This window comes from Leucoraja erinacea, chromosome 4, assembly GCF_028641065.1.
Source record: "Leucoraja erinacea ecotype New England chromosome 4, Leri_hhj_1, whole genome shotgun sequence".
Taxonomy (NCBI): domain Eukaryota; kingdom Metazoa; phylum Chordata; class Chondrichthyes; order Rajiformes; family Rajidae; genus Leucoraja; species Leucoraja erinaceus.
This window is the reverse complement of record NC_073380.1, coordinates 101,899,286-101,924,292: the sequence shown is the minus strand read 5'-3', so window position 1 is coordinate 101,924,292 and position 25,007 is coordinate 101,899,286. Positions and strand designations below refer to the sequence as shown.

General features: G+C 42.5%; 1 protein-coding gene across 1 annotated transcript in view; it reads left to right on the top strand.

Annotated features, from left to right (window-relative positions):
* Window positions 1-25,007, top strand: part of rttn (rotatin) — a 221,600-nt gene that overhangs the window by 176,637 nt on the left and 19,956 nt on the right. The window contains exons 37-44 of the mRNA XM_055634871.1: window positions 872-962; window positions 3,738-3,891; window positions 6,128-6,265; window positions 8,424-8,635; window positions 10,725-10,830; window positions 16,401-16,498; window positions 17,289-17,366; window positions 17,483-17,609. Of these exons, the coding sequence (XP_055490846.1) occupies window positions 872-962; window positions 3,738-3,891; window positions 6,128-6,265; window positions 8,424-8,635; window positions 10,725-10,830; window positions 16,401-16,498; window positions 17,289-17,366; window positions 17,483-17,609 (1,004 nt within the window). The remainder of the gene's footprint in view (window positions 1-871; window positions 963-3,737; window positions 3,892-6,127; window positions 6,266-8,423; window positions 8,636-10,724; window positions 10,831-16,400; window positions 16,499-17,288; window positions 17,367-17,482; window positions 17,610-25,007) is intronic.

Sequence of the window (25,007 nt, the reverse complement as noted above, 5' to 3'; positions counted from 1 at the left end):
CACCAACCATTGTGTTAGTCTTCAATAACGGTTCAGTTTGTCAGGCCAGCTGTATACACCCTCCCAGTAAGCATGAAACATAAATGATTTTATTTTAAACTGCAGATGGGGATAGTCTTCAATAAAAGTGAAGTGCTGGAAGTAATTAGTGGATGAGGCAGCATCTTTGGAAAGAGAGATAGACTTAACATTGCAAGTTGAAGATCCTTCATCAGAACCGTGAAAAAGAAAACAAGTTTGTTTGAAAAGAATTGCAGAGAGGATGGGGAGGGATGTGTAGGACAAAAGGCTTAAGAAGCTAAAGGAATCCAGAGTAACTTTGCAGCAGCCGAGACTAAAGGTCTCACAAATTTGTGGACACATTGTATAAGCTCATCCAACCAAATCTTACCACAAAATAATTGTTCAGCTTCATTCATCGTTTCACTTGAATTTCTTACTTGTGGTATTTTCTGGTTTGGTGCACCCCAACAAAATGTCTATGCTCCATTTTTATGTCTCATTAACATGCTCAAAAGTCTGCTTGAATTTCCTGAGAAATACAGCAATTTTTTTAATTTGCGAACACATTGAATAATGCTAATTTAGTGATTATTTTGTGTCAATAAATTTGTGAGTACATTGAAGAGCTTAAAACAGACACAATATGAATATGAAGATAGCATAGAAGTACATAATTAGAGATAATGTACCACCATAATAGAGCTGGTGCACAAAATATTTCACTGTGTGAAATTTACATAAAGAATCTTGAAATATTTGACATTTCTGGTGCGTATGGTGTTTGTATTATTTATGTAACTAATTGCACCAACTGGCTTCATAATTTGTCTTTAAATTTAATATTTTTCATGTCTTTATTTTGCTGTAGGTTGGCAAATATTAGTTTACTTGAAAAATGCATATGGGAGCTGGGAATACCACTGACTCGGCCGAACCACATCCAGGATATTAAAGTTCAGGTCAGTCCAATATACATTCCAGATGAAATACTTAAAATTCTGAAAAGGGGAATCTTTTCAATGTGAATGTTTACTACTGATAACTTCAATTAAATCACTAGAGCATTTCCTAATCTGAGAAAAGACATTCTTGCCTAGAGGGAGTACAGAGAAGGTTCACCAGACTGATTCCTGGGATGTCAGGACTTTCATATGAAGAAAGACTGGATAGACTCGGCTTGTACTTGCTAGAATTTAGGAGACTGAGGGGGGATTTTCTAGAAACTTACAAAATGCAGGAAGATTGTTCCCGATGTTGGGGAAGTCCAAAACAAGGGGTCACAGTTTAAGGATAAGGGGGAAATCTTTTAGGACCGAGATGAGAAAAACATTTTTCACACAGTGGTGAATCTCTGGAATTCTCTGCCACAGAAGGTAGTTGAGGCCAGTGCATTGGCTATATTTAAGAGGGAGTTAGATGTGGCCCTTGTGGCTAAAGGGATCAGGGGGTATGGAGAGAAGGCAGGTACAGGATACTGAGTTGGATGATCAGCCATGATCATATTGAATGGCGGTGCAGGCTCGAAGGGCCAAATGGCCTACTCCTGTACCTAATTTCTATGTTTCCGGGAGACAGATTGGTGGTCCAAGCATAATTCAACCGCCCTCACCATTATTATTCAACGCAGTAGTCTGCCTTCCACAATTACATTCTGCTTTCTGTGGCTAGCGAACTGTGGCTACCGAGTAGAATGTAGGCAATGTCAAGCATTTATTCAGTCTCCATCGTTCCTGAGTGTTCGAATCACTGAACCAGGCCAATGCAACCAGTCCGTATGCTCCCGACCATACACCTGTTGAGGTTCAATAGGGTATTTGTCGACATATAAACTCTCTTCAATATTCTGAGGAAGTAGAAGCATTGATATGTCTGCTTTGTGATTTGCGTCGATGTGCTGGACCCAGGACAGAAGTTAAGAGATAATGCAAGCCCAGGAACTTGAAGCTGTTCAGTTTCTCCACTGCCTTCCCTTCAGTGAAGACAAGATCTTGGATCCTCAGCTTTCCCTTCAACATTAAACTCCTTGAGAGCCTGTCCCACATACGCGTCCTTGGCTCGCAAATTATGCAACCTCATGGTCGCTTGAGGCGTGCGGGCACCGTATAGCCGCGCGTGGCCGGTCCCACTTAGAAGTGCGGAGAGGTATGGTGTTGTGCAGGGCCGGTCCTGACATCGCGCGGGGCTCCGAAATTCTTGCAGTGAACCAAATCTTCGCGCGCCATCGGCCTGTCACAGAACTGACGGCCAAAGTGGGACAGGCCTGAGACCCTGGCACGACGCAACGTCTCACCAACAGCAGCAGAAGCAGGCAAACGATCGCCGAACCCGGCCCGGGGCTCACGGCCGTTGCAGTCCGGATCCGCCCCCACTTCTACTCCCAGAGCGGGGCCAAGAAAATTGAAGATAGACACAAAATGCAGGAGGCATCTCTGGAGAGAAGCAATGGGTGACGTTTCAGGTCAAGAACCTTCTTTTCAGGCTGAAGAAGAGTTTCAACACGAAACGTCACCCATTCCTTCTCTCCAGAGATGATGACGGTCCCGCTGAGATATTCCAGCTTTGTGTCCATCTTCAAATGACGTCACGCGCTCCAGACGGCTGTGCGTACGCATGGAATTGCACCCGACCTTTGCTCGACCGTCTCGGCTCAACGAGGTTGCGTAATTTGCGTGCCAAGGACACGTAAGTGGGACAGGCCCTTTAGTCTTGCTAATGTTGAGAGCAGGATTGTTGTTCTGGCACCATTCAATCAGATTATCAATGGTTCATCATTGCAAATTATTATTCTTCCAACTGCAGTGGTTTAGTCGACAAATTTAAAGATAGCTTTAGAAATGTGTCTGGCTACATAGTCATCAGTATAGAGACACCGAATAGGGGTCCAAACACACAGTCCTGAGATGCTTCTGAGATGAAGTGGGAATGAGCAGAGACTCAGTTCTTTGACTTTGATGATAAATTTGGAGGGGATGATGGTGTGTTAGCTGTAGTCAATGAACAACAGCCTTTTGTCCAAGTGATCCATTGAAGAGCCAAGAAGATCACATCATCTGTTGTGGCAGTAGGTGAATTGTAATGGGTCCAGGTCATTGATAACTCAGGAGTTGATGTGCATCACAACCAACCTCTCAAAGCACTCCATCACCATGCACGTTAGTGCCACCGGTTAATAGTCTTTGAGGCATGTCACCTTACTCTTCCTCAGCACTTATTAATGTCCTTTGAAATCCAGTAGGGACCTTGAATCTTGGTCTAATCCAGAGTTAGAACATGAAATTAACTCTGGGACTAAGCAAAATTCATAGTCCAACATTTGGTCCATAGTCCAACATTATGTAAAAGAATATGTGTGTTATGATTGTGTTTATAATTTGTTTGTTTGTTTTGTTGTTTGTCTTTTGCACAAAAGTCCGCGAGCATTGCCACTTTCATTTCACTGCACATCTCGTATGTGTATGTGACAAATAAACTTGACTTGACTTGACTTTGTTCTGCAATTGTTATGAGCAGGGAATGCAAATTAAAAATTGTGCAATGATGCAATGTTTTTTTTGACCATTTAAACCTCTCCTTGGTCCAAAATCTTCCCCTTGTAATTTGTTTAAAGTGGTCAAATGAATGGATTTTAAACTTGCCTTTGCATTGGTAATGAATGTGTATAACAACGTTTTAAGATATAATCTAATTACTCATATTTGTTACATGGTTTTATGTAATATTGTTTTTCTCTTCAGGTATTGAGCCATCTTCAGTATCTATGCTCTCTTTCTGGACTAATCCAATCCAGTTTAATCTTGCATCCAGCGTTCATAAATCAAGACGACTTTCTGAAGCCTTTGTTGTCAAATGTATTTTCAGCACTTTGTATACGCTGCAAAGACTATTTTGGTAATATGCTAATATCTTCAGTTTTCTCTTTTACCTACAAATTGCAATTTGTTCATATGTATGTTTTCCACAGTCAGTTTGAAGATACTTGAAAATGTTAGTTAGTTTTTCCATTCCTGCTTCCGTTAGAGAAAACCAAATTGGATTCAACTTTGAGCAGGTAGTCTAGGAATAACTTAATTGAACTTATATTTGATAGTTGATTTTGAAAATTCCTTTTCTCTGATGCCATTATCATGACAAAAGCATCCTTTGCAGGATTATTCATCATTTGGTCAGTTTTGTACACCATTGTGCACATCACTTGTGTTGTTGTCAAGTACACCCTGATGCTGAAATAAATTTGTGAGGATGATTAACAGGAAATCAATATCAGAAAGGATGGTGTGGTTACAAATGAGTCGATTGCTGGAGTGTCTTAAATAAGGTCAATCAGAAGGTGAAATGGAGAAATTTAAGCTGGGTATTTCACAGCCCTTTCACATAGAAATGAGCAATGCACAAAGAACCTGAACAGGGAAGGTAAAGAGTCGTGATAGGGGTTTGTAGGAGGGAGAAAGTTACTGATAAAATGAAAGGACTGTCAGTGAAGAAATTTGAAAATAGTGTTACATTTTATTTATTTAAAATTATAGCTTTTGATCAGGTGCAGCACAAAATGCAATTAAATTATTTCCAAAACATTTTTTCTATTTTCTCCGTAAATTCAAAGCATTGGTATTTTTAAAAATAATTGAATTTATTGTAAAATTAGTGTGCGCTAGAGTACTGCAGATGTAGGGCATCAACGTTCATGTTGGTGTTTTTTTTCCTCATCACTTCAGATGTATTCTTTGCCCAGATGTCTTAGGCTTCATATATCTGGCATTGCACATTTTCTTGGGTGCAAATCTGCTTTCTCCCCTGGAGTTAAGTTCAGGAGCTAATTGGCACCTTGTTGTGTGAAGTTGAAGTGTGTGAGGGCAACAATGAGGGGAATGGGTATGGGGGGAGCTTAGGGTGTCGGGAGGACCAGCAGGTTGTAATATGAGAACCAGTAGTTTTGGCAACCGGGAGATCAGGTAGGCCCAAGTAGACTGAGCAAAGTTATTCATCAAAACGATCGCCCAATCTACGTTTGGCCTCGCTGATGTATAGGAGTCCACAGATGAAACAACGGATACAGTAGATGAGATTGGAGGAGATGTAAGTAAACCTTTGCCTAACCTGAAAGGACGGTCGGGGTTCCTGGATAGTCGAGGGAGGAGGCATAGGGACAGGTGTTTCGTCTCCTGCGATTGGAGGTAAGGTACCTGGGGAGGGGATGGTTTGCCTGGGAAGCGATGAGTTAACCAGGAAGTTGCAGAGGGAGTAATTTCTATGGAAGGGGGAAAGGGGTGGAGATGGGAAGATGTGTCATGGTGGGATCCTGTTGGAGGTGGCGAAAATGTTGGATTATGTGTTGTATGCGACGGCTGATTGGGTGAAAGGTAAGGACTAGGGGAAGGGGGAGCAAAAGCAGAGCTGCAGGGTACCGAGGACACGCGTCTGAGGGCCTCACCTATGATGGAAGAAGGGAACCCCCATTCCCTAAAGAATGAGGACATCTCAGATGGCCTGGTATGGAACACTTCATTTTAGGTGCAGATGTGGCATAGATGGAGGAATTAGGAGTAGAGGATCTCCCAGTTGCTAGCCATTTTAACCCCTCTTCACAGTACCATACTATCTTTTCTATTCTTGACCTCCGATGCCAGAGAGCAACCACACATAAACACGAGGAACACCAGCTCATATTCCCTTTGGGTAACTTACAAACTTGCGAATTAAACATTGAATTAATTCAAGTAATAAACTCCTCCACTCTTTCCCATGCCCACAATTCCCCCTCAATACTGCATCATATTTCAAAAGTGCTTGAATCAACAAGTCTTCGGAGCGGTGTGTGGGATTTAACTGGATAGCTCTTTTGTGTGACTGGCATGGATAGGGTAGGACATATGATGCTTTCTGAATGTACATTTCAATTATTATGAACCGTCTACAAATCACTGATTAATATTTCACTAAGGAGTTTAGAATCTTTGTTCTCTGAATAACATTTTCAGATATAACCATTATCAGAGAATTTTGCATAAGTAGGTTGAAGAGAGAACATGACATTTCTATTGTTAGTAATAGCAGTTAATGACTAGAATTTCTGTTTCTAAATTAGTGATTTTTTTAATGCCAATCTAATAATTATCTGTGCTTTCAGGCTGCGAGATAACATCTGGGATCTACCAAGCGTGGACGGACTTGTTTATTCTTTTGAACACAATTCTCCGGAAATGTGGTCAGGCTATATTCCCAGCTGTCGTAGCTGCTGTGACAAAGCAGTGGGTTGCTTTCTTAGGTAACATAAACCTGCCAATGTGTACGTTCCCTGTATTCAAGGGAATAGGTCTTCCCATGGGTACTACGCCAGCCATAGCTACAGTCGCCAATGTAGTGTCTTAAAATGGAATCAAGAATAATTTTGAATTCCTTAACCAAATTCAAATTCCTCCACAATAGTTTTCCCTGTTTTAAAAAAATTCAGATTAACAGTTTTAATATAGCATGAACCATAGCGTAAGTCTGTTTTAATTATTGTCAATTTACTGTGCCTGACAACTTTGGGCTTTTGAGGCATACATCACCCCAATGTCACATTCCACAAGTAGCGTAATAACCAAAAATGTACCCAAATAGAGTGGCACAGCTGATATAGCTACTGTCTCACAGCGCTGGAGACCTGGTTTGATCCTCACCGCGAGTGCTATCTGTGTGGAGTTTGCATATTCACCATATGGGTTTCTTGCGGCTGCTCGGCTTTCCCCCCACATTCCAAACACATGACGTTTTGTGGATTAATTGGCCTCTGTAAATTTCCCCTGGTGTGTAGGGAATAAAAGTACGATGACATAAAACTGATGTGAATGGGTGATCGTTTGTTGGTGTGAACTCGGTGAGCTGACGAGCCTGTTTCCATGTTATATCTCTAAACATATAGTATCATGTATGGTATTTCTCTGCTTTTCCACAAGCTATGGGAGGTGAAATTCATCGTAAGCACCTGGAATGTAATTTACAACATTGCAGCAATACTTTAATATAGTTTATGATTTATTATCTCATTCATCAGATGCTCATGAGTAGCATGACATCTGTTCAGTTGTTAAAATGATTTGTATTGTTTCATTGCCATTACGCCAATGGTAATGCTTTTTTTGTGCATTGATAATCATGGCAAGAAATTGAAAACAAAAACAATATCTTTTATTGTAGTTGCTTTCTCAAAAAAATCTTAAAATCATTTGTATGATTTCTTCTTGAGTATTTTGTATTCTCCCGTCTAAACTTGGCAATGGTATTGATTTATTATAGTCATGTGTATTGAGCTATAGTGAAAACCAGCTTGCATGTTATCCAGTCAAATCATACCATATATGAGTACAATCACGCCATATCCAAGTACATAGAATACAACTACAGAGAACATGCAAGAACTACAATGAGGTAGATTGGACCTTAGCAACCTTAGCTAATGCGAGATCCTTTCCATGGTCTAATATTGGCAGGGAAGAAGCTGTTTCTGAATCTGGCAGTATGTGGTTTCAAGTATTAGCGTCTTCTGTTCAATGGAAGAGGGGCGAACAGGAAATGACTAAGGTGTGAGTATCCTTGAACATGTTGGCTGCTTCTCTGAGGCAGCATGAAGCATAGATGGAGCCAATTGGCATGTGGGGGAAGGCTTGTTTGCTTCTTGTGATCTTCGATAGAATAGTTGTCAGAGCAAGTGTGATGCTTCCTGATAAGAGCTTTATATAGAATCACGATGGAATATTGCCTTTATTGGATGAAGATTCCCTGGCTGGTATCCCTGGCATGTATCCCTTCTCTCATTTAGCATCTGTAACAAATGTGTTTCTGCAGAGTAAACTGATTCATAGAGGAAACTTCTGCTGATATTTTCCTTGCATATTCTTGGAATTGATGAGGGAGAAGATTGTCCAAGGCTACAAGTGCTAAATGCTTGTGAGAATATCAACCACATGTTGACTTGAGTGGAAACTGAAAATGTGGGGGAGCTAAAATGTAATAGGTGTTTAACCCTGACAACCAAATATGAATTTCTCTGAATTATGTAACTCTTTCAGTCTTTCACCTGATACAACATGGATAAAATAGTTTAAAAGTTAGTTGCATAATGCCCCGTCCCATTTAAGCCCCCGTCCCACTTACGAAACCTGAACGGAAACCTGTGGCGACTTTGCGCCCCACCCAAAGTTTCCGTGCGGTTCCCGGAGGTTGTAGGTGATTGCCGAGGTTGGGAGACTGACAAAAACCTCCGGGAACCGCACGGAAACCTTGGGTGGGACGCAAAGTCTCCAGAGGTTTCCGTTCAGGTTTCCTAAGTGGGACAGGGGCAATATGCTCATCTTGCAACTTGTGGGAGGGGGGGCTGGCAGTTTCCAGGAGTGGCAGAGTTGGATTGGTCTTTTTGTAATAAGAATCTCTCTGTCTTTTAGAGACTATTTCTTTGTGCATTCAACTGTCCGCCATCAACCCTAGCCTGCATACGATATCCCTGCAATTCATATCTCTTCTTCTGATGGAAGAGGGGAAGAATCATCTTGGTGCGGAAAAGCATTCAATCCAGTGTCTGTCTCTGACTGAGCTTCTGGATAAAGATGGAGATGATGTATCATCAGGCACTATGCTTTGTGAGAGTTTATTACAGGTATTGTAAACATTTTCCCAATACATTGAATATATGAGGAATGTATTTGTACGAGGAATCCAAATTAGCCAACAGAGCTATAGCATTTACATTCAAGCTACTTAGCTTCAGGTGCAAAAGTGAAGTATTACAAGGTTTCATTTCACAGCTGCTTAAACTTAAGGGACTAGTACTTTAACCATTATCATTACTGGCATTTTAAACTTTGCATTTTAAATACCCAAGAGTTGTTAGGTTTAAAATAAATAATGAAAGTTCACTCATGATCTTCAGTATCTATGATCTTCAATGGAGTGAGTAACCTTTGCAACTCTCACTTCAGTTGCACACCTGATGAAATAATTATTCAATGCATAACTCATCTTGTAACTTGGCGGTGGGGGGGGGTGTCAGTTTTACGCCCACGTCCCAGGTGAAACATAGAAACATAGAAATTAGGTGCAGGAGTAGGCCATTCGGCCCTTCGAGCCTGCACCGCCATTCAATATGATCATGGCTGATCATAAGTGAGGCCATTTTTGGACCAATCGAGTAAATCAAATTATATTGGCACAGTGTTAGATTGGGATATCTGCATGACTGGTCCCACAATGACCTCAAATTCTTCAATCCTCTCCATATCCAACATCTACCCTTCCCTCCCATCTGTGGCCCTGCCCATCCTCTATGCTCCTACTGTCTGATATCCATGGCATATGGTACCCAGCAGCACATTTTCAATCATTGGAAAATACAATCGCAAAGAGTAGGATGTTACTAAAGTTTGCAGTGGCAGTGGCAGGGACATGACCAGAGGGATAGATAGTGCACTGTTCCAGTGCCCATTAAACGCACCCATTTGGTGCAATAAAAATTCAACCAATAACATGTCTTGAATGTTTTGTCTGAAGTTTCGATACATTTTTGCTGATTACAGAAACAAAGAGGCACCAACTATTTCTCTCTGAGTGCACTTACTAATCACTAGTCAACATATAGTGATTTAGATGCGAGGATCAAGTGAATATATTCAAATTTGCTGATGATTAGTTTTCCGAATTTTTTTATGAGTGCGATGGAAATCACCATCTCAAAATAAAGGTCTGCCTTACAAAACAAAGACGAGTAGAAATTTCTTCACCCCCGGTCTCTCCCCAAGAGAGCTATCTGGGTTCGCGAGCTGAGTATATTCAAGACATGAATCGCTATATTTTTAGACATAATGGAAAGTGGAACTGTGGTAAAAGATCAGCCGTGAACTTACTGAAAGGTAGAGCTGGTGTTAGGACTGAATGACATCCTCCTGCTATTTCTTACCGTTCTTAAATGTTTGAAACACTGACCAGGTTAAGTTGCTTCAGAAGGAGTAACAGCTAATAATTCAGGTTGGTGACCTCTCATTTTAACTGCCAATTCTAGGAAAACTGATGTTTTTGCAGATAGTTTGATGCTGGGAATGAGGGAATGACCTAAAGGGAAAGAGGATTGATGATCAGGGGTTTTTCTGGTAATCTGTAGCTTTGAGGGCTTGTGAGGGGGCATGAGGACAGCGGTATTGTGCACGGAGGGTTCAAGATGAAGGCAGAGGAGATTGTGGGCCGATGAACTGGCAGTGGCAGCGGTGGGGTAGGTGAAACCCTTTGGAAGGCAGTTAAGTTCTTGAACAACAAGTTGGTGTAATGGTGGTCCTGTGAGAATCCAGGGGTCTGCATTACTCTGAATCACATGATCTGGTGCCACATGCCTAACTGAAATGGAAATCTTGCCAGATAAGCAAGAATGACTCGTGGCTGGATATACCGGGTTGAATTTCCAGAGTTAATGGCATGATTTAACCCTTTAAGAAAGCAGACGCATTTTGCTCTGAAAATGACAATCAAATTATGTTGATGAAACATGGCCGTGTGTATGAATTTCTGGGCCATTGCCTATATATTTTTAACTCAATGGCATAATAAGGGAACTTAAAGTAGATGTGTATTTTGAATATGCCAAAGGCCAAAACTTGTTCAAACCAAATTTAACTAACTGATGTTTTTATTTCAACGTTACGAAACTAATTAGTTTCAGTTACTTGTAATTGATTTTGATGTGGCATTTTCTTATGTAGAGCTACGAGGGTAAATCATCTGAAGACACTCAGAGGAAAGTCACTGCAGGTGCTCTCATCGCATTACTTCCTGTGAGTGTTTCTGCACAGAAGCATGCCTTGCAGGGTAAGTGATAAATGTACCCTTGCAAAATCAGCTCTGTCTAACTTTTTGTCAGAGTATTCAATGTGAAGTTATCAGAGAAGTGTCAAAGTATTATGTAAACCATAAATTTTATTATGCATGAATAAATCATATTACGTGAATGATTGTTATGGTTTCTTTAATTAATTAAACTATTTGAATGTGCTTCATACAAGCAAAAGCAGACAAAATGCAATGCCCTGCCACGTAAGGAAATATTCAAATGGGTGATGCGTTAGCTCAGTAAGAAGGCAGGGTTTAGGGTCATTTAAGGTGAAAGTGAGCAGTGTTCAGCTAAGATTAATAATCTAAAAACACAGCCACTGAAGTGAGAACAACTAAGGTGGAAGAGATAATGAGGCTAGGATTCACGCATTTGGCGATGGAGAGTTGGTGAAACAGAGACAGCAAGAAATGAGACCTGGGAGGGTTGAAGATTCGGTAAAATTAAAATTGTAGGTTTGCTAGACTCTGAGTCAATGCAGATCAGCAAGCAAGGAGTGGAAGGTTTAAAGGATTTAATGCAATCTGATGAACTCAAGGACACACTTACCTAAAGATTGCAATGCAATGAATAGCACACAAACAACTATTTCATTATTTTGTTACCAGTGTCTTGACTATGGTCTTTGTTTGGTTATTTGCAGTATGTATTGTTGGTGAGATTTGTGATTTGTGATGTGGTATGGATGCACTTTATTACGGTGATCTGTGTTATTAGTGGTATGTAACTAAAGCAGTGTACCATCATGTACCAAACCCAAATACCACCAACCCTGGTTGCGTGGCAAATAAAGATTCTATTCTATTCTATTCTATTCTATACACTTCATTAGCACTTGAGGCCCAAAGCCTTGCATTATGGTGATAGAGCACGGTACAAGATTGTTGCACCAATCTTGTTTGGAATGTGTCAGCAAGCCAGGTTTGAGAAGGCAAGGGATTGATTGAAGAGACAGTGTAAAAGAGAAGTGGTGGAGGATAGGAAGGCTTGTATTATGGGCACGATTGGGGCTTGATGTTGAATCGGTGATCAGCTAAACAGCCATGATGGGAGGCAAGATATGATGGGAGGTGTGGGATAGGACACATCGATTAGCCAGGGTGAAGGGAAGTGAAAAGTCTTGATTAGTTAATGGCTGACGATGGGAAGTGATGTAGGGATTGGGTCCTTCATGAGTTTTGGGAGAATAAAGTTGTGGGCCTCAATTGACTAATATATTGTGATTGTGAATGTCTAGTCTGAAGCATGAGATTGAGATTGATGGAGGACAAGAACAAGAATGCTAGAAATAGTTGAGTTTGTAGTCGCAAATATTACTTGTTCAGTGAAGGTACTCCTGGTGTAACACTGGAAGCTCTTAAATGTTGCAATAATCTTGTGGGTCATACCTTCAGGTATCCATAGCCAGTGCTCAACAACTCCCACTCTTTAAACCTCTCTGCCATTCCTTTTCTTTTACATTTTATTTTTGAATCCTCATAACCGTGCTATCTTCATTTGCACTGCCCTCAATATATATTTCCTTTAGGCAACATCCCCCTTTTCAGTCCAGTCACAATTTCTTATCAGCTTTCTCTAAAGTGATGATTTTGTTAATGTTCTTGATCACAATTACATGGACTGGATGTCATATGATATCCATTGTTAAAATGTATAACACTGTGAAGTATGTTTGTGTAGTAATATTTGTGGTATTTTACTGAATTTAGATACATCTCATTAGTTTTCTTATTCCTATGATATCTTGCATCTTTCACATCTGACAAATATTAATGTAAAATATGGTTCCATTTGAGTTCATATTATGTTATTTCCTTATTGCAACACTCATTTCAGTTGTATTGTTGTAAGATTATTCAAACATTTGGAAAATGTGTTAGACATTTCATAACTTTGAATCATCCTAATTTCAAACATATTACATTCCCCTTCAGATCTATTCAAACGAATGTTTAAATTCCTTCCACTAAAAATTGTGAAAGATGATGTGAAAATTCTTTATTGTAAATTAGCTCTGTTGAATTCGACACTCCCCTTAGAGTGGCATTTGGCCTTGGGTAACTGTTTAATTGAAAATTACTTTAAGATTCAAATCAAAGAATTGTTCTGTCTTCTTATCGTTGGAAAATATAATTTATATAAAGTAAATATTTTGGCACACATTTTCTTCCTATGATCAAAAACCCAAGGACAACTGGCTGATGAGCAGCCCTGCTATGTTATGAGTTAAGTACATTGCATCGAGTCAATCCAGGAGCAAATGAAGGATAAATTCCTTCAGACCAAAGCACTGTAAAGGTACCAGTCATAGCAAATCTAAGGCCGTCATATAGAACAACAGATGAAGAATTACTCTCACTGCTGTTGATGTAATTGCCGGTCACAAAGCACCTTTAGTGGATCAACCAACTATCTGCTGTGTAGGTCTTATAGTACACCTGACCATTCTAATTTCACACAACAAAGGTTTCACGGCACAGAATGAAGATTAATGTATTCCCTATCGGTGTTTTGTGTTTGGTGGTAGGAATTCCATAAAATATGGAAGGCCATGAAATATATCCCCATCAGACCCACAGAGTTCCAACTATATTAACCAGTTTGTGGTGTAGTGAATTTGTTGCAGGCTGATGGGACGATTCAGATCTTTGAACTCTGACATAGGCCTAAAAACTGTTTTAACGTTTAGGTTTCATATTTGACCAAGATATCGCACAACAGAAACTGTGCAAAATGGGTATAATGACAGAAGCTTAACTTTGTTATACTTAGTAGAAGAAGAAATTAACACATCCTTCCTATTAGCAACATATAATTTTAATAATGTATACAACACAACTAATGTGAAGAATGGAAACCTGCCACATGTCTTATGGAAGGAAAAAAATATGATGCCGAGTTTGATTACAACTTGCTATTGAAACATAGAAACATAGAAATTAGGTGCAGGAGTAGGCCATTAGGCCCTTCGAGCCTGCACCGCCATTCAATATGATCATGGCTGATCATCCAACTCAGTATCCCGTACCTGCCTTCTCTCCATACCCCCTGATCCCCTTAGCCACAAGGGCCACATCTAACTCCCTCTTAAATATAGCCAATGAACTGGCCTCAACTACCCTCTGTGGCAGAGTTCCAGAGATTCACCATTCTCTGTGTGAAAAAAAGTTCTTCTCATCTCGGTTTTAAAGGATTTCCCCCTTATCCTTAAGCTGTGACCCCTGGTTCTGGACTTCCCCAACATCGGGAACAATCTTCCTGCATCTAGCCTGTCCAACCCCTTAAGAATTTTGTAAGTTTCTATAAGAACCCCCCTCAATCTTCTAAATTCTAGCGAGTACAAGCCGAGTCTATCCAGTCTTTCTTCATATGAAAGGCCTGACATCCCAGGAATCAGTCTGGTGAACCTTCTCTATGGCAAGAATGTCTTTCCTCAGATTTGGAGACCAAAACTATGCACAATACTCCAGGTGTGGTCTCACCAAGACCCTGCACAACTGCAGTAGAACCTCCCAGCTCCTATACTCAAATCGTTTGGCCCTTGTTGCTAAAGGGATCAGGAGGTATGGAGAGAAGGCAGGTACAGGATACTGAGTTGGATGATCAGCCATGATCATATTGAATGGAGGTGCAGGCTCAAAGGGCCGAATGGCCTACTCCTGCACCTATTTTCTATGTTTCTATACAAGTAATGAGGAGAGTTTTGATTGGCAGATGGGTGGACAGAGACCATAGATGAAAAGACAAAGAGTGTGAGATAAGGATAGAAGAGGTGAAAATTGTGAAACCAGGGGAAGGAATAAATGGATGTGGTGGGTGAAGGGGAGAAAGGGGTACAGATCCACATGGGGCACATGGGAGGGGAGGGGAAGGGGGTTGTTTGTAGGTTAGTTACCTAGAATTAGAGAATTCATTGTTTTAAATATTTAGAGATTTCAATGTTTTGAAGAAATTGAGAATTCTCTAATTTAGGTAGCTAACCTACAAACAAACTCCCCGTCTCCTGCCCCCCATCCTCCTTTATTCCTCCCCTTTTCCCATCTGGATTCCCACCAATTTCTCCTGACTTGAACCTGTTGAAATTCCTTGATGAAGTAAATAGCAGGATAGACAATGGAGAGTCAGTGGATGTGGTTTACCTAGATTGTCAAAAGGCGTTAGATAAGGTGTCGCAGAGGAGGCCGCTAAAGAAGATGAGAGCCCATGGTATTAGAGGGCAGATACTAGCATGAATAGCAGGTTGGCTGGATGGCAAAAGGCAAAGAGTGGCAATAAAAGGGGCTTTTTCTGGTTGGCTGCCAGTGACTAGCAGTGTTGTACCGTGATTGGTGCTGGAGCCGCTACTCTTCACAATCTATATCAATAATTTGGATGGGGGAATTGAAGGCATTGTGGTCAGGTTTGCAGATAGTACAAAGATAGGTGGAGGAGCAGCTAGTGTAGAGAAAGCAGGGACTCTGCCGAAGGACTTGGACAGTTTGGGAGAGTGTTCTGAGAAGTGGCAATTGGAATACAGTGAAGCAAAGTGTGGAGTCATGCATTTTGGTAGTAAGAATAAAGGTGGAAACTTTTCTAAATGGGAGAGAATTCAGAAATCAAAGGTGCAAAGGCACTTGGAAGTGCTGGTGCAATATTCCCAAAAGGTTAGTTTGCACGTCGAATCGGGAGTAAGGAAAGCAAATGCAATGCTGGCATTTATTTCGAGAAGACTAGAATATGAAAACAGGGATGTAATACTGAGCCTTTAAGGCAATGGCCACACTGCATTTGGTCGCATATCTGAGGAAGGATGTGCTGGCGTTGGAGTGAGTCCAAAGGAGGTTTACGAGAATGATCCCAGGAATGATTGGGATAACATGATGAGCGTTTGAAGGAACTGCGCCTGTACTTCTGGATTTTAGGATGAGGGGAGACCTCATTGAAACTTACCGAATAGTGAAAGGCCTTGATAGAGTGAATGTGCAGAGGATGTTTCTACTAAAGGGAGAGTCTAGGATCAGAGGCCATAGCTTCAAAAACAGGACGTACCTCTAGGAAAGAGATGAAGAGGTATTTCTTTAGTCAGAGAGTGGTGAATAGAAACATAGACGCATGTTTCTATTCACCACTCTCTGACTAAAGAAATAACTCTTCATCTCTTTCCTAGAGGTACGTCCTGTTTTTGAAGCTATGGCCTAACCCGCTGAGTTACTCCAGCAAAGTATTATATGGCAGCGATGGCCCTGAACCAATATCTCTGACCCTATCCATCAACCAAATCTTGTCAAAAAATCACTCTAAAATGAAATAGATTCGCCAGTTAATATGAACATTCTTTCAACTTCTGAAAATGTCAATACAAAAATGCACATTGTTCCACACATTTTCTCTAACTAAAATATGCAGGGATCTATAAAATACCCTTAATTCTAAATTATGAGCAGCATTAGAAATACAGTTGATGTAATTTTTGCAAAAATGTGAAAATATTTTACACAAATGAGATAGAACCAAATGTTGACAATCTATTTGTAATCTGCTCATGATTCTTTAATCCCTCCTTGTTTAGCTGGCCTCGTTGACAGCTGTATAGAACAGATGAAGCAAACGTACGTACAATTCAACTTGGATTCATTGAGGCCTGGAAAAGTAATCCAAAGAAAAAAGGTGAGCAAGGAAACGGGAGAAGTAAAGATTCAGACAGTAGATGGAATTTTGATCTTATTTTAAGACACCAAGATGTTCGTAAACATAATTAATTTATTAATTAAAAAAAACATGTTCCTACTGATGTTTTGGCATATGCTTTGTTTTCTTAAATATTCATGGTTAAATTCCATGGGGAAATTTTAATTCACATTTTGCTAAAGAGATAATTTATGTGTTTAAATGATTTCACGGGTGTTTGCCCCGTTGAAGTTCCACTACAATAGGCAGCACGTAATTCAGCTCTCAATAAAATAATCCAACTATTTCTTAAACAAAATATAAATGATAAGGATCCCATGACAATGTGCCTCCTCTCCACACCCCTTGCCCCACCCCCTCGCCAAGTTGTAGAAGTGCTTTGTTGACACAGCTACGAAAGCTGCTTCACAATTCCAGCAACTCGGGTTCAATCCATCTATCTGGAGTTTGTACAAACTTTCAAATTATTGTGCATGGGTTTCCCTGAGGTGTTCCAGATAACCCGACCTCCCCTCCAATGCCTCAAACATATGCAGGTTTATATATTAATTGGCTGTTGTAAATTGTTCCAAATGTTGATGTGTATGTGAAAATAATAGGCTGCAGAGAAAATTAATGAGGAATGGGATTGCGCAATGAGCCAGCACAAGCTCGATGGACTGAAATGGCAGCCTTCCCTGTTATAAGGGAAAATTTATATTTCCATAGCATTTTTAGCATTTTTCATTGCATGTTTATATTGACTATTGATGTGTTTCTGATGTTACAGGACGACCCCCTTACCAGGGAGCTAAAAACAGTGATGCAATTACTGAGGAATTGTCTGTATCACAACGTCGAATGCAAAGTAAGTCGGTACCAAATCAAGTTAATGGGTATTCGTTAATTCTTACCTGTACACTCAGATTTTTCTTTTCTTCCTTTCCCACTGCCTCCACGTGCTTCCTATCCTCATTCCTGCAGATTGCGGCATCTGATGCTCATCTTGTGAATGCTATTCATTCACTTTGGCCCTGGTTTTTAATGGATGACGTACTAATGTTGGAAGCTCTGAAGTTGCTGTGTGTCTACACAGCGAATCTTCCTGCATGTAAGTAGAGTTAAGGCTCATCAATAAAGCAACAATGTGCAAAGAGTTGATACAAATCATTTAGTATAAGTTGCTTGGAATATCAGGAAACTAGGGTGAAAAGTGATCAGTTCCCAAATCATTATACAACAGCAGTACACTTAATAAACAAGTGCATCAGAATGTAATATACCGTTACTATTAGGTCAAGGAGATGGGATTAAATTGCAGACCATATTCAATCAAAATCTTTTTGGACTTTATGGTTCAAACATCCTATGCTGTTAATTCCAAGGATTCTATGAGCGGACATTTTCATAGTGATTTCAAAACTCACTTGATTGTCCTTTGTCCTTGTCCTTTGGCAGCTGCGTTCTTATCTCTCACATCTTTCCTTTTTGAGGAAGGAGCATCCGTGATGGCCATAGGTTGGTCTTGTTGGTCCACAATGAGGGATGCTAATGTTTTGCAGGTAGCACACTGGCCACATCCTGCAGAGACAGGAGAAGCTGTGCTACAGAATGGGCACACCAGGGAAGCAGCTAAGTCAGGTCCCTCTGCCAACCCAGGTAGTTCTCGTGACTTTCCTGGTAATCACTCGATCTTTGTCCTCAGCGACCATCTGTGGATGCCCCAAAAGGAGTTAAATAAGCCCTTCATCAGTTCTGCCATAGTTAGCCAGAGTATGCAGATGTGGAAGTCACTCAGTAATTCACCTCTAGACAACAGGCTATGCTCTGCACTGAATTCCTTGTGGAATTTGGAATGGAGCAGGGTTGGGACAGGATGTTAGAGGCTTTCATTTCCCATTCATTTATCCATGGCTGTGCCGATTATATGATGCATTCTCGTCTTTTCCCTGGTGTTTGAATGCTATGTGTTTTTGATGGGGTTTTTTTTTAAAGAAGCATTCATTAAGTTCACATAATATGTAAAAAGGGGGTTATTTAAACTCGAAATATTCTCAAAAATCTGTGAAGTCTTAGAGCTATGCCGCACAAAATGAGCCCTTCTCTCCACCTTGTCCATGCTGACCAAGATGGCATGGGCTAGTCCCATTTCCATCCATATATATGTATCTAAATGGCTTTTAAAAGTCATAATTGTATCCACTTCCATAGTTTCCTCTTACAATTCATTTAAGATACGGACTACCCTCTGAGTGAAAAAGCTGCCCCCAATGTTGACTCTCTCACATTATGTCCTCTAGTTTTTAAATTGTCTACCCTGGGAAAAAAACTGCGAGCATTCACTTTATCCACCACCCGTCATGATCTTGCACATTTCAATAAGATCTCAGCCTCCTGCACTCCAACACTCCAAAGAAAAAAGTCCCAACCTATCGATTCTCTTCCAATATAACTCAATCCCACAAGCCGAAGTGAAATCCTGGTGAATCTCTTCTGCACCCTTTCCAATTTAATGACATCCTTCCTATAACTTGGCCACCAGACCTGTACACACAGTACTTGCACATTTGCCTCATGACATTCCAATTTTGTAATCCATGTCCTTCCCAATTAAGGCAAGCATGCCAAATGCCTTCGTCACCACACTGACCACCTAACACACTACTATTGGGGACCTATGTACCTGTACTCCCAGTTCTCTCTGTTCTGGAACATCCTCCAGGGCTCAACCATTTACCAAGTCCTACCTTGGTTTGACATACAATGTTTACTATACCATTATTTTTGGTGCATCTTCTTAAATGACCGTACAATATTAGCCACCCTCCAGTCTTCTGGAACTTCTCTTGTGGATAAAGATGATGCAACTATTTCTGCAAGGGCCTCTGCAATTTTTTTCCTAGCTTCTCACAAGATCAAGGATGTACTTGGTCAGGCACTGGGAATTTATCATAGGCATAAAATGACTTTTTTTAACTAGTCCGAGTCAAATTCCATAACATTACCGACATGGGTGTAGTTCGGGAATGTTATGCAATTTGACGCAGGCTGTTTTAGTAACAGAAAGGCAGGAGGTACTGGAGGTCAGAGGATCTAAGGGGGGAGGGGAACTGAAATAAATTTTCATTAGGCGAGAAATAGTATTGGGTAGGCTAATGGGACTGAGGATGATAAATCCCCTGGACCTGATGGTCTGCATCCCAGGGTCCTCAGGGAGGAGGCTCTAGTAATAGTGGATGCATTGGTGATCATTTTCCAATGTTCAATAGATTCAGGATCAGTTCCTGTGGATTGGAGGATAGCCTAATGTTATCCCACTTTTCAAGAAAGGAGCGAGAGAGAAAACGGGGAATTACAGACCAGTTAGCCTGACTTCGGTGGTGGGAAAGATGCTGGAGTCAATTATTAAAGAGGTAATAATGGGGCATTTGGATAGCAGTAAAAGGATTAGTCCAAGTCAGCATGGATTTATGAAAAGGAAATCATGCTTGTCTAATCTTCTGGAATTTTTTGACGATGTGATAAGTAAAATGGATGAAGGGGAGCTAATGGATGTAGTGTATCTAGACTTTCAGAAAGCCTATGATAAGTTCCCACATGGGAGACTGGTGACTAAAATTAGAGCACATGGTATTGGGGATAGGATGTTGACGTGGATAGAAAATTGGTTGGTAGACAGGAAGACAAGTGTAGGAGTGAACGGGTCCTTTTCAGAATGGCAGGCAGTGGCGAGTGGAGTGCCGCAAGGCTCAGTGTTGGGGCTGCAACTGTTTACCATATATATTAATGATTTGAAAGAGGGAATTAGGAGCAACACTAGCAAGTTTGCAGATGACACAAAGCTGGGTGGCAGTGTGAACTGTGAAGAAGATGTTGGAAGGTTGCAGGGTGACCTGGACAGGTTGAGTGAGAGGGCAGTTGCGTGGCAGATGCAGTATAATACCAGACTAATTGGGACCCATTGGGACCCAACATTACACGGGAGGGCTGGTCACCAACGCAATATTCCACCTCTCCACCAATTCCAATATTGCTCGCCAGTGGGGGGGGGCTGTCTGTTGCGCTAGTATGGGTGTTGCGGGCTGAAGGTACTGGTTTCCAGAGGGCTAGTATAGGCATTGTGGGCCGAATGGATTCTTGGGCTGGCATCCAACTGTTGCAACGATTTTAAAAGCCAAGCCAAGGCAAACAATTGGGCTGCAGCCACCTGACAACCAAAATTCATTTTGTGAACATAAACTTGTTAAAAAGACGAGGCTGGGAAACGATAAAGTGGGAAGGCAGACAGCCAGAAGTTAGAAACATAGACATAGATGAAATCAGCTCACCTGTGGGATCATGGTCCAAGGATAAGTAGGAGGAGGTGTCTGAGAGTTGTCGCCTGGCCTCAGCCCGTTAGAGGTCAGTGCGCTAGACTACCAGAGCACCTCACTTGTTGGCGTGTTTGATTATCATGTCAGGGTTGCTGCAGAGTGAGCGGAGGGCTGTACGTTCAGAGGGGGTGAGGTTAGAGTTGGTGAGGGGACTGGAAAAGTTGAGGTTTGATGTCACGCCGGCAGTTAGAAATAAAGAGGTCTAGAGGGTGTAGAAGACCGTTCTGCTTAATCCAAGAGTAGGGGGTCCGGTGGAGACGAGAGAAGGGGGCATCACTGGGTGGTGACGACTCCTTCAGATAGAAAAAGGCACGGGAGAAAAGCTCCACGTCGTGGCGTATCCGGCACTCGTTGACATGGGGGCGGAGGGGAACGATGGTGAAGCCTATGTTGAGGACAGACCGTTCCATATCAGAAAGGAGGGGGGGTTAGGGGGGGATGGTGAAGACACGACAACGTTGGGGGTTCTGATCAGAGGTGGGCCGGGGAGTGGACAAAGGCCGAGGTGAGATCTAGTGGGGGATAGTAGGTGTTCAGGGTGCGGACTAGAGGATGGTCCGGGTCAGCGTGCAGGGAAAGGGAAAGGGGGACTATTGTACTGGTTCCATGTAAGGAGGAGGGGGGGTGTGGTCTGGGTCACCACGTGGTGTAGGAGTCTGCAGAGGGGACTGGGGAAAGGGGAAGGGGAAGACCTGCATCGCTAGGTGCAGTTCCATGTAAGGAGGGCTAGGGGATTCAATTTTAATTGTCAGTAGGTACCCAGCAGAGTCAGGCCACGTAGGATTTTGTAGGAAATAAATCTGCATCGTGGAGGTTGGTGGGACTGGGATTCTCAGCCTGGAACGTTGTTTCTCGGGTGAGGCCTGCTGCTGGACCTGCTGGCGGTGGAGAGGTGTAGGGTCGGCAGAGTTGCTGGTGGAAGCCCGTGGAGGGCTAGAGTCGAGATACGGGTGGGTGGCAGCAGCATCGATGGCACTGGGGAGACAGTGAAGTTCGGCAGCAGTGGCCCTAGGGAGGCAGTGAAAGTCGGCGGCAGCACAGTTTCGGTGGTCGGGCCTGGGTTCGGCAGGGAAGGTGGTGAAGGTCGGAGAGGGGGTGGATGTCGATGCTGCTCCTCGTGGTGGCAATCTCGGCCTCGTGGTGTTCGGGCAGGCGGCGCGGTCCAGCAGTGGAGCGCCAGGCCTGCGGGCGGTCGAGTCGATGAATGTTCGTGGAGGGACTGGTCTGGAGGCGGGCAAGCTTGTGATCCTTGGTACAGTCCGGGTCGGCGAGGAAGCGTTTGTTGAGCCCGTGGATCTGGCGTTGAATGAACTACAGTTGGGGTCCATTGCAGGTCTGAGTGAGTGAGACCCAGAGCTGCAGTAGTCAAAACAAGGGCCCGCTGGTGCCGGCGCATCGCAGCCAGTGTAGAATGCCGGGCACGGAAGGAGAACTGTTGCGAAAAGCCACAGATCGACTGTCGGTACCTGTAATCCAGGTTGGGTCCAAACTTGGATAGCTGGAATCCACGAGGTAGACGATGGAGGCGCAGGCAAGCACCGAGAAAACACACGTGGCTGTGGTTGAGAGTCTGGGTTAAAACATGGTCGTAGAGCAGGAGGAATCAGAGGGGGAGCAGCGAGAGAGGATGTTGCAGAACTCTTGTTGGAGAGAGGAGAACTTCTTCAAACCAAATATACAAGCTTTGGTTTTCTAAATAGTTTGATTCAAAATTATTTCCTGGTCAAAGAATGGCAAATCAGAAACGGTGAAGAGATGAAGAAAGATGGTGGTGAGACAGAACTGAGTGTCATCAGCATCTGTGCAACCTGGTGTGTTTTTTTTTAATTTTATGGCAGAGAGCAGTGAAGTAAACGAGGATAAAAGACAAATTATAGGAAGAACACGGGTAATTACGAGAATGAAACGAGAAAATTTTTTTTAGCTGCAGTTCTGCAGTGGCATTTTATGAAGTCTGCTAATCATTTCATATCTGGCCTCTGGCATCTGTTCAACAATTGAAACCCTAACGCAGTTTGGTACATACTGCGGCAGTGCAATCTTTCACGATCCATTTGTGTTCTGCTGATGTCGTTTTATTTAAGCTGTTTTGAAATTGTGTCTAATTAAGTTCCCACTGAGATTTTGATTTAGTTCTTAAGTTAACAACCTAATTGAACCTGCAAGTTTAATTTTTTTACATCCAATTTGCAATATTTTGCTGCTGCTAAATTAATATATTGCAAACTTGTGAACCATTGGTTGTCAGCCATATTTGATTTGAAACAGATATCATTTCAGTGGTAACTGAGTTCATATCCAGGCTCATTTCAGATACATTTGTCAGACAGTTAATGTTCTGCCATTTTTACATTGTGTGCAAATCAGAAGTGAATGCCAAAATGACAATGCTAGTAGAAGCTAGTTGCAGTAGGGCATAAATATCGTTTGTCTGGCATTGCAAAATAATTAGAAAACTGGAAGCCTATTTGATCAAGACGACAAATGACACAATTTCACACAAGAGGTTAGTAAAATTAGATTGTAAAAAACTCTAAGGGACCAGGAACGACAGTAGAAATTAATCAGAAGTTAGGCAACAGATGTTGTGGAATGGACTTTGATTTGGAGGATTGCCCAAATGATTTTCTGTGGGATATTGTATATTTTGAACAAATGAATACAAATTTGGAAATAGTAAACTGCAGGCAATGCTTAGGAGGATTGTATGTTAATACAATCTGCCACTGAGGATTGCTTAAACCTACTGTATAGGTACAACAATCTAATTAAAAAGCCTGTTCTCATACATCAGTTTTCAATTCTATCCCTTCTCAATAGTGATACCTCATTCTTACAGCATGATCAGACATTAACTACATTCAGTTTGGGGTATTTAACATCAGGAAAAAGATATTGGTCTCAAAGAGATAGAGTGTAAATTGGCCACAACATCACAATCTTCAGCACTGGTGGCATCCAGCGACTGAGAACAGAATGAATAGGAATACTTTAGTGTCACATGTGACTGGGCACAGTGAGATTCTTTGCTTGTATACGCAATGTATACAAATAGCAGCCACCCACGGCACTGACAAAGTTACAAAGCACGGCAGCTCCCCCTTTTGTCATCCTCCCCCAGCAGTTCCGCCATGCCGGGTCCCCATTGTCCTTTGTCTCCCCGCCTCGCCCCCCCATTGTCCATTGTTCTCCCCCCTCCCTCAGGGCGGTTCCCCCACGCTGGGCCCTCCATTGTTCTTCCCCTCACGACGGTCCTCCATAGCCTGGTCATCCATTGTTCTTCCTCTCCCATGGTGGTCCTTCACGCTCTCATTGGCCGTCGACCCGCGAGACATCGCCGCTGCCGCGAGGCTTCTCCTCCACCAAGGCCCCATTGTTGCGAGGCTTCACCGCTTTCAATGTCCCCACTCCACGCCTCCATGGTGTCGACCCGGGCCACAGCCACAGGCTCCGTCGGCCGCTTCACCCGACCCGTGCTTCTACCCACGAGGACCCGGCCGGGCCCCGACCCGGGCATCTACGCGGTGATCCAGGAGGCATCGAGGCCGCGGCGTCTCGATAAAGGCCTCTAGCCGCGTTCCCAGTCCACAGCCGCGGCCCGTCGGGAAAGGGTCTTTCTGAAAAGATGGCTGACTTGCCAAGCTTCTTTGGCCAACCACTCACTTCCATATTATTAGTAAATGCCTGAGAAAACTGGATACAGCAAAGGTCATAAAACCTGACAAAAAATCTTAACTGTGCTGCTAACGACGTGTGCTCCAGAACTAACTATGCAGACAGCCCAGGTATTCATGTATAGTTAACTTCGTCTCCACGTGACAGATAACAAAATGTCAATCTATGTCCTACCCTCAAAAGCAGGGATAGATGCATCCTGCCCCTTTAATCTCAAAGAGTAGCACAAAGGGTTAGCGGCAGTGACATCAAGCCGCACTTATCAATCGCTAAAGGGCCTGTCCCACGAGCATGCGACCTGCATGCGGCAAGCGCGACCTAAAGGGCCGGTCCCACCAGCATGCAACTGTATGCGGCAAGCGCGACCAAACCAGAAGCGGGAGCCGCGCGGAGGTCGAGTGAGTGACATGAAGTTCGAGCGAAGTCCGTGGGAAGTTCGCGCGTGACGTATGGCGTCGAGG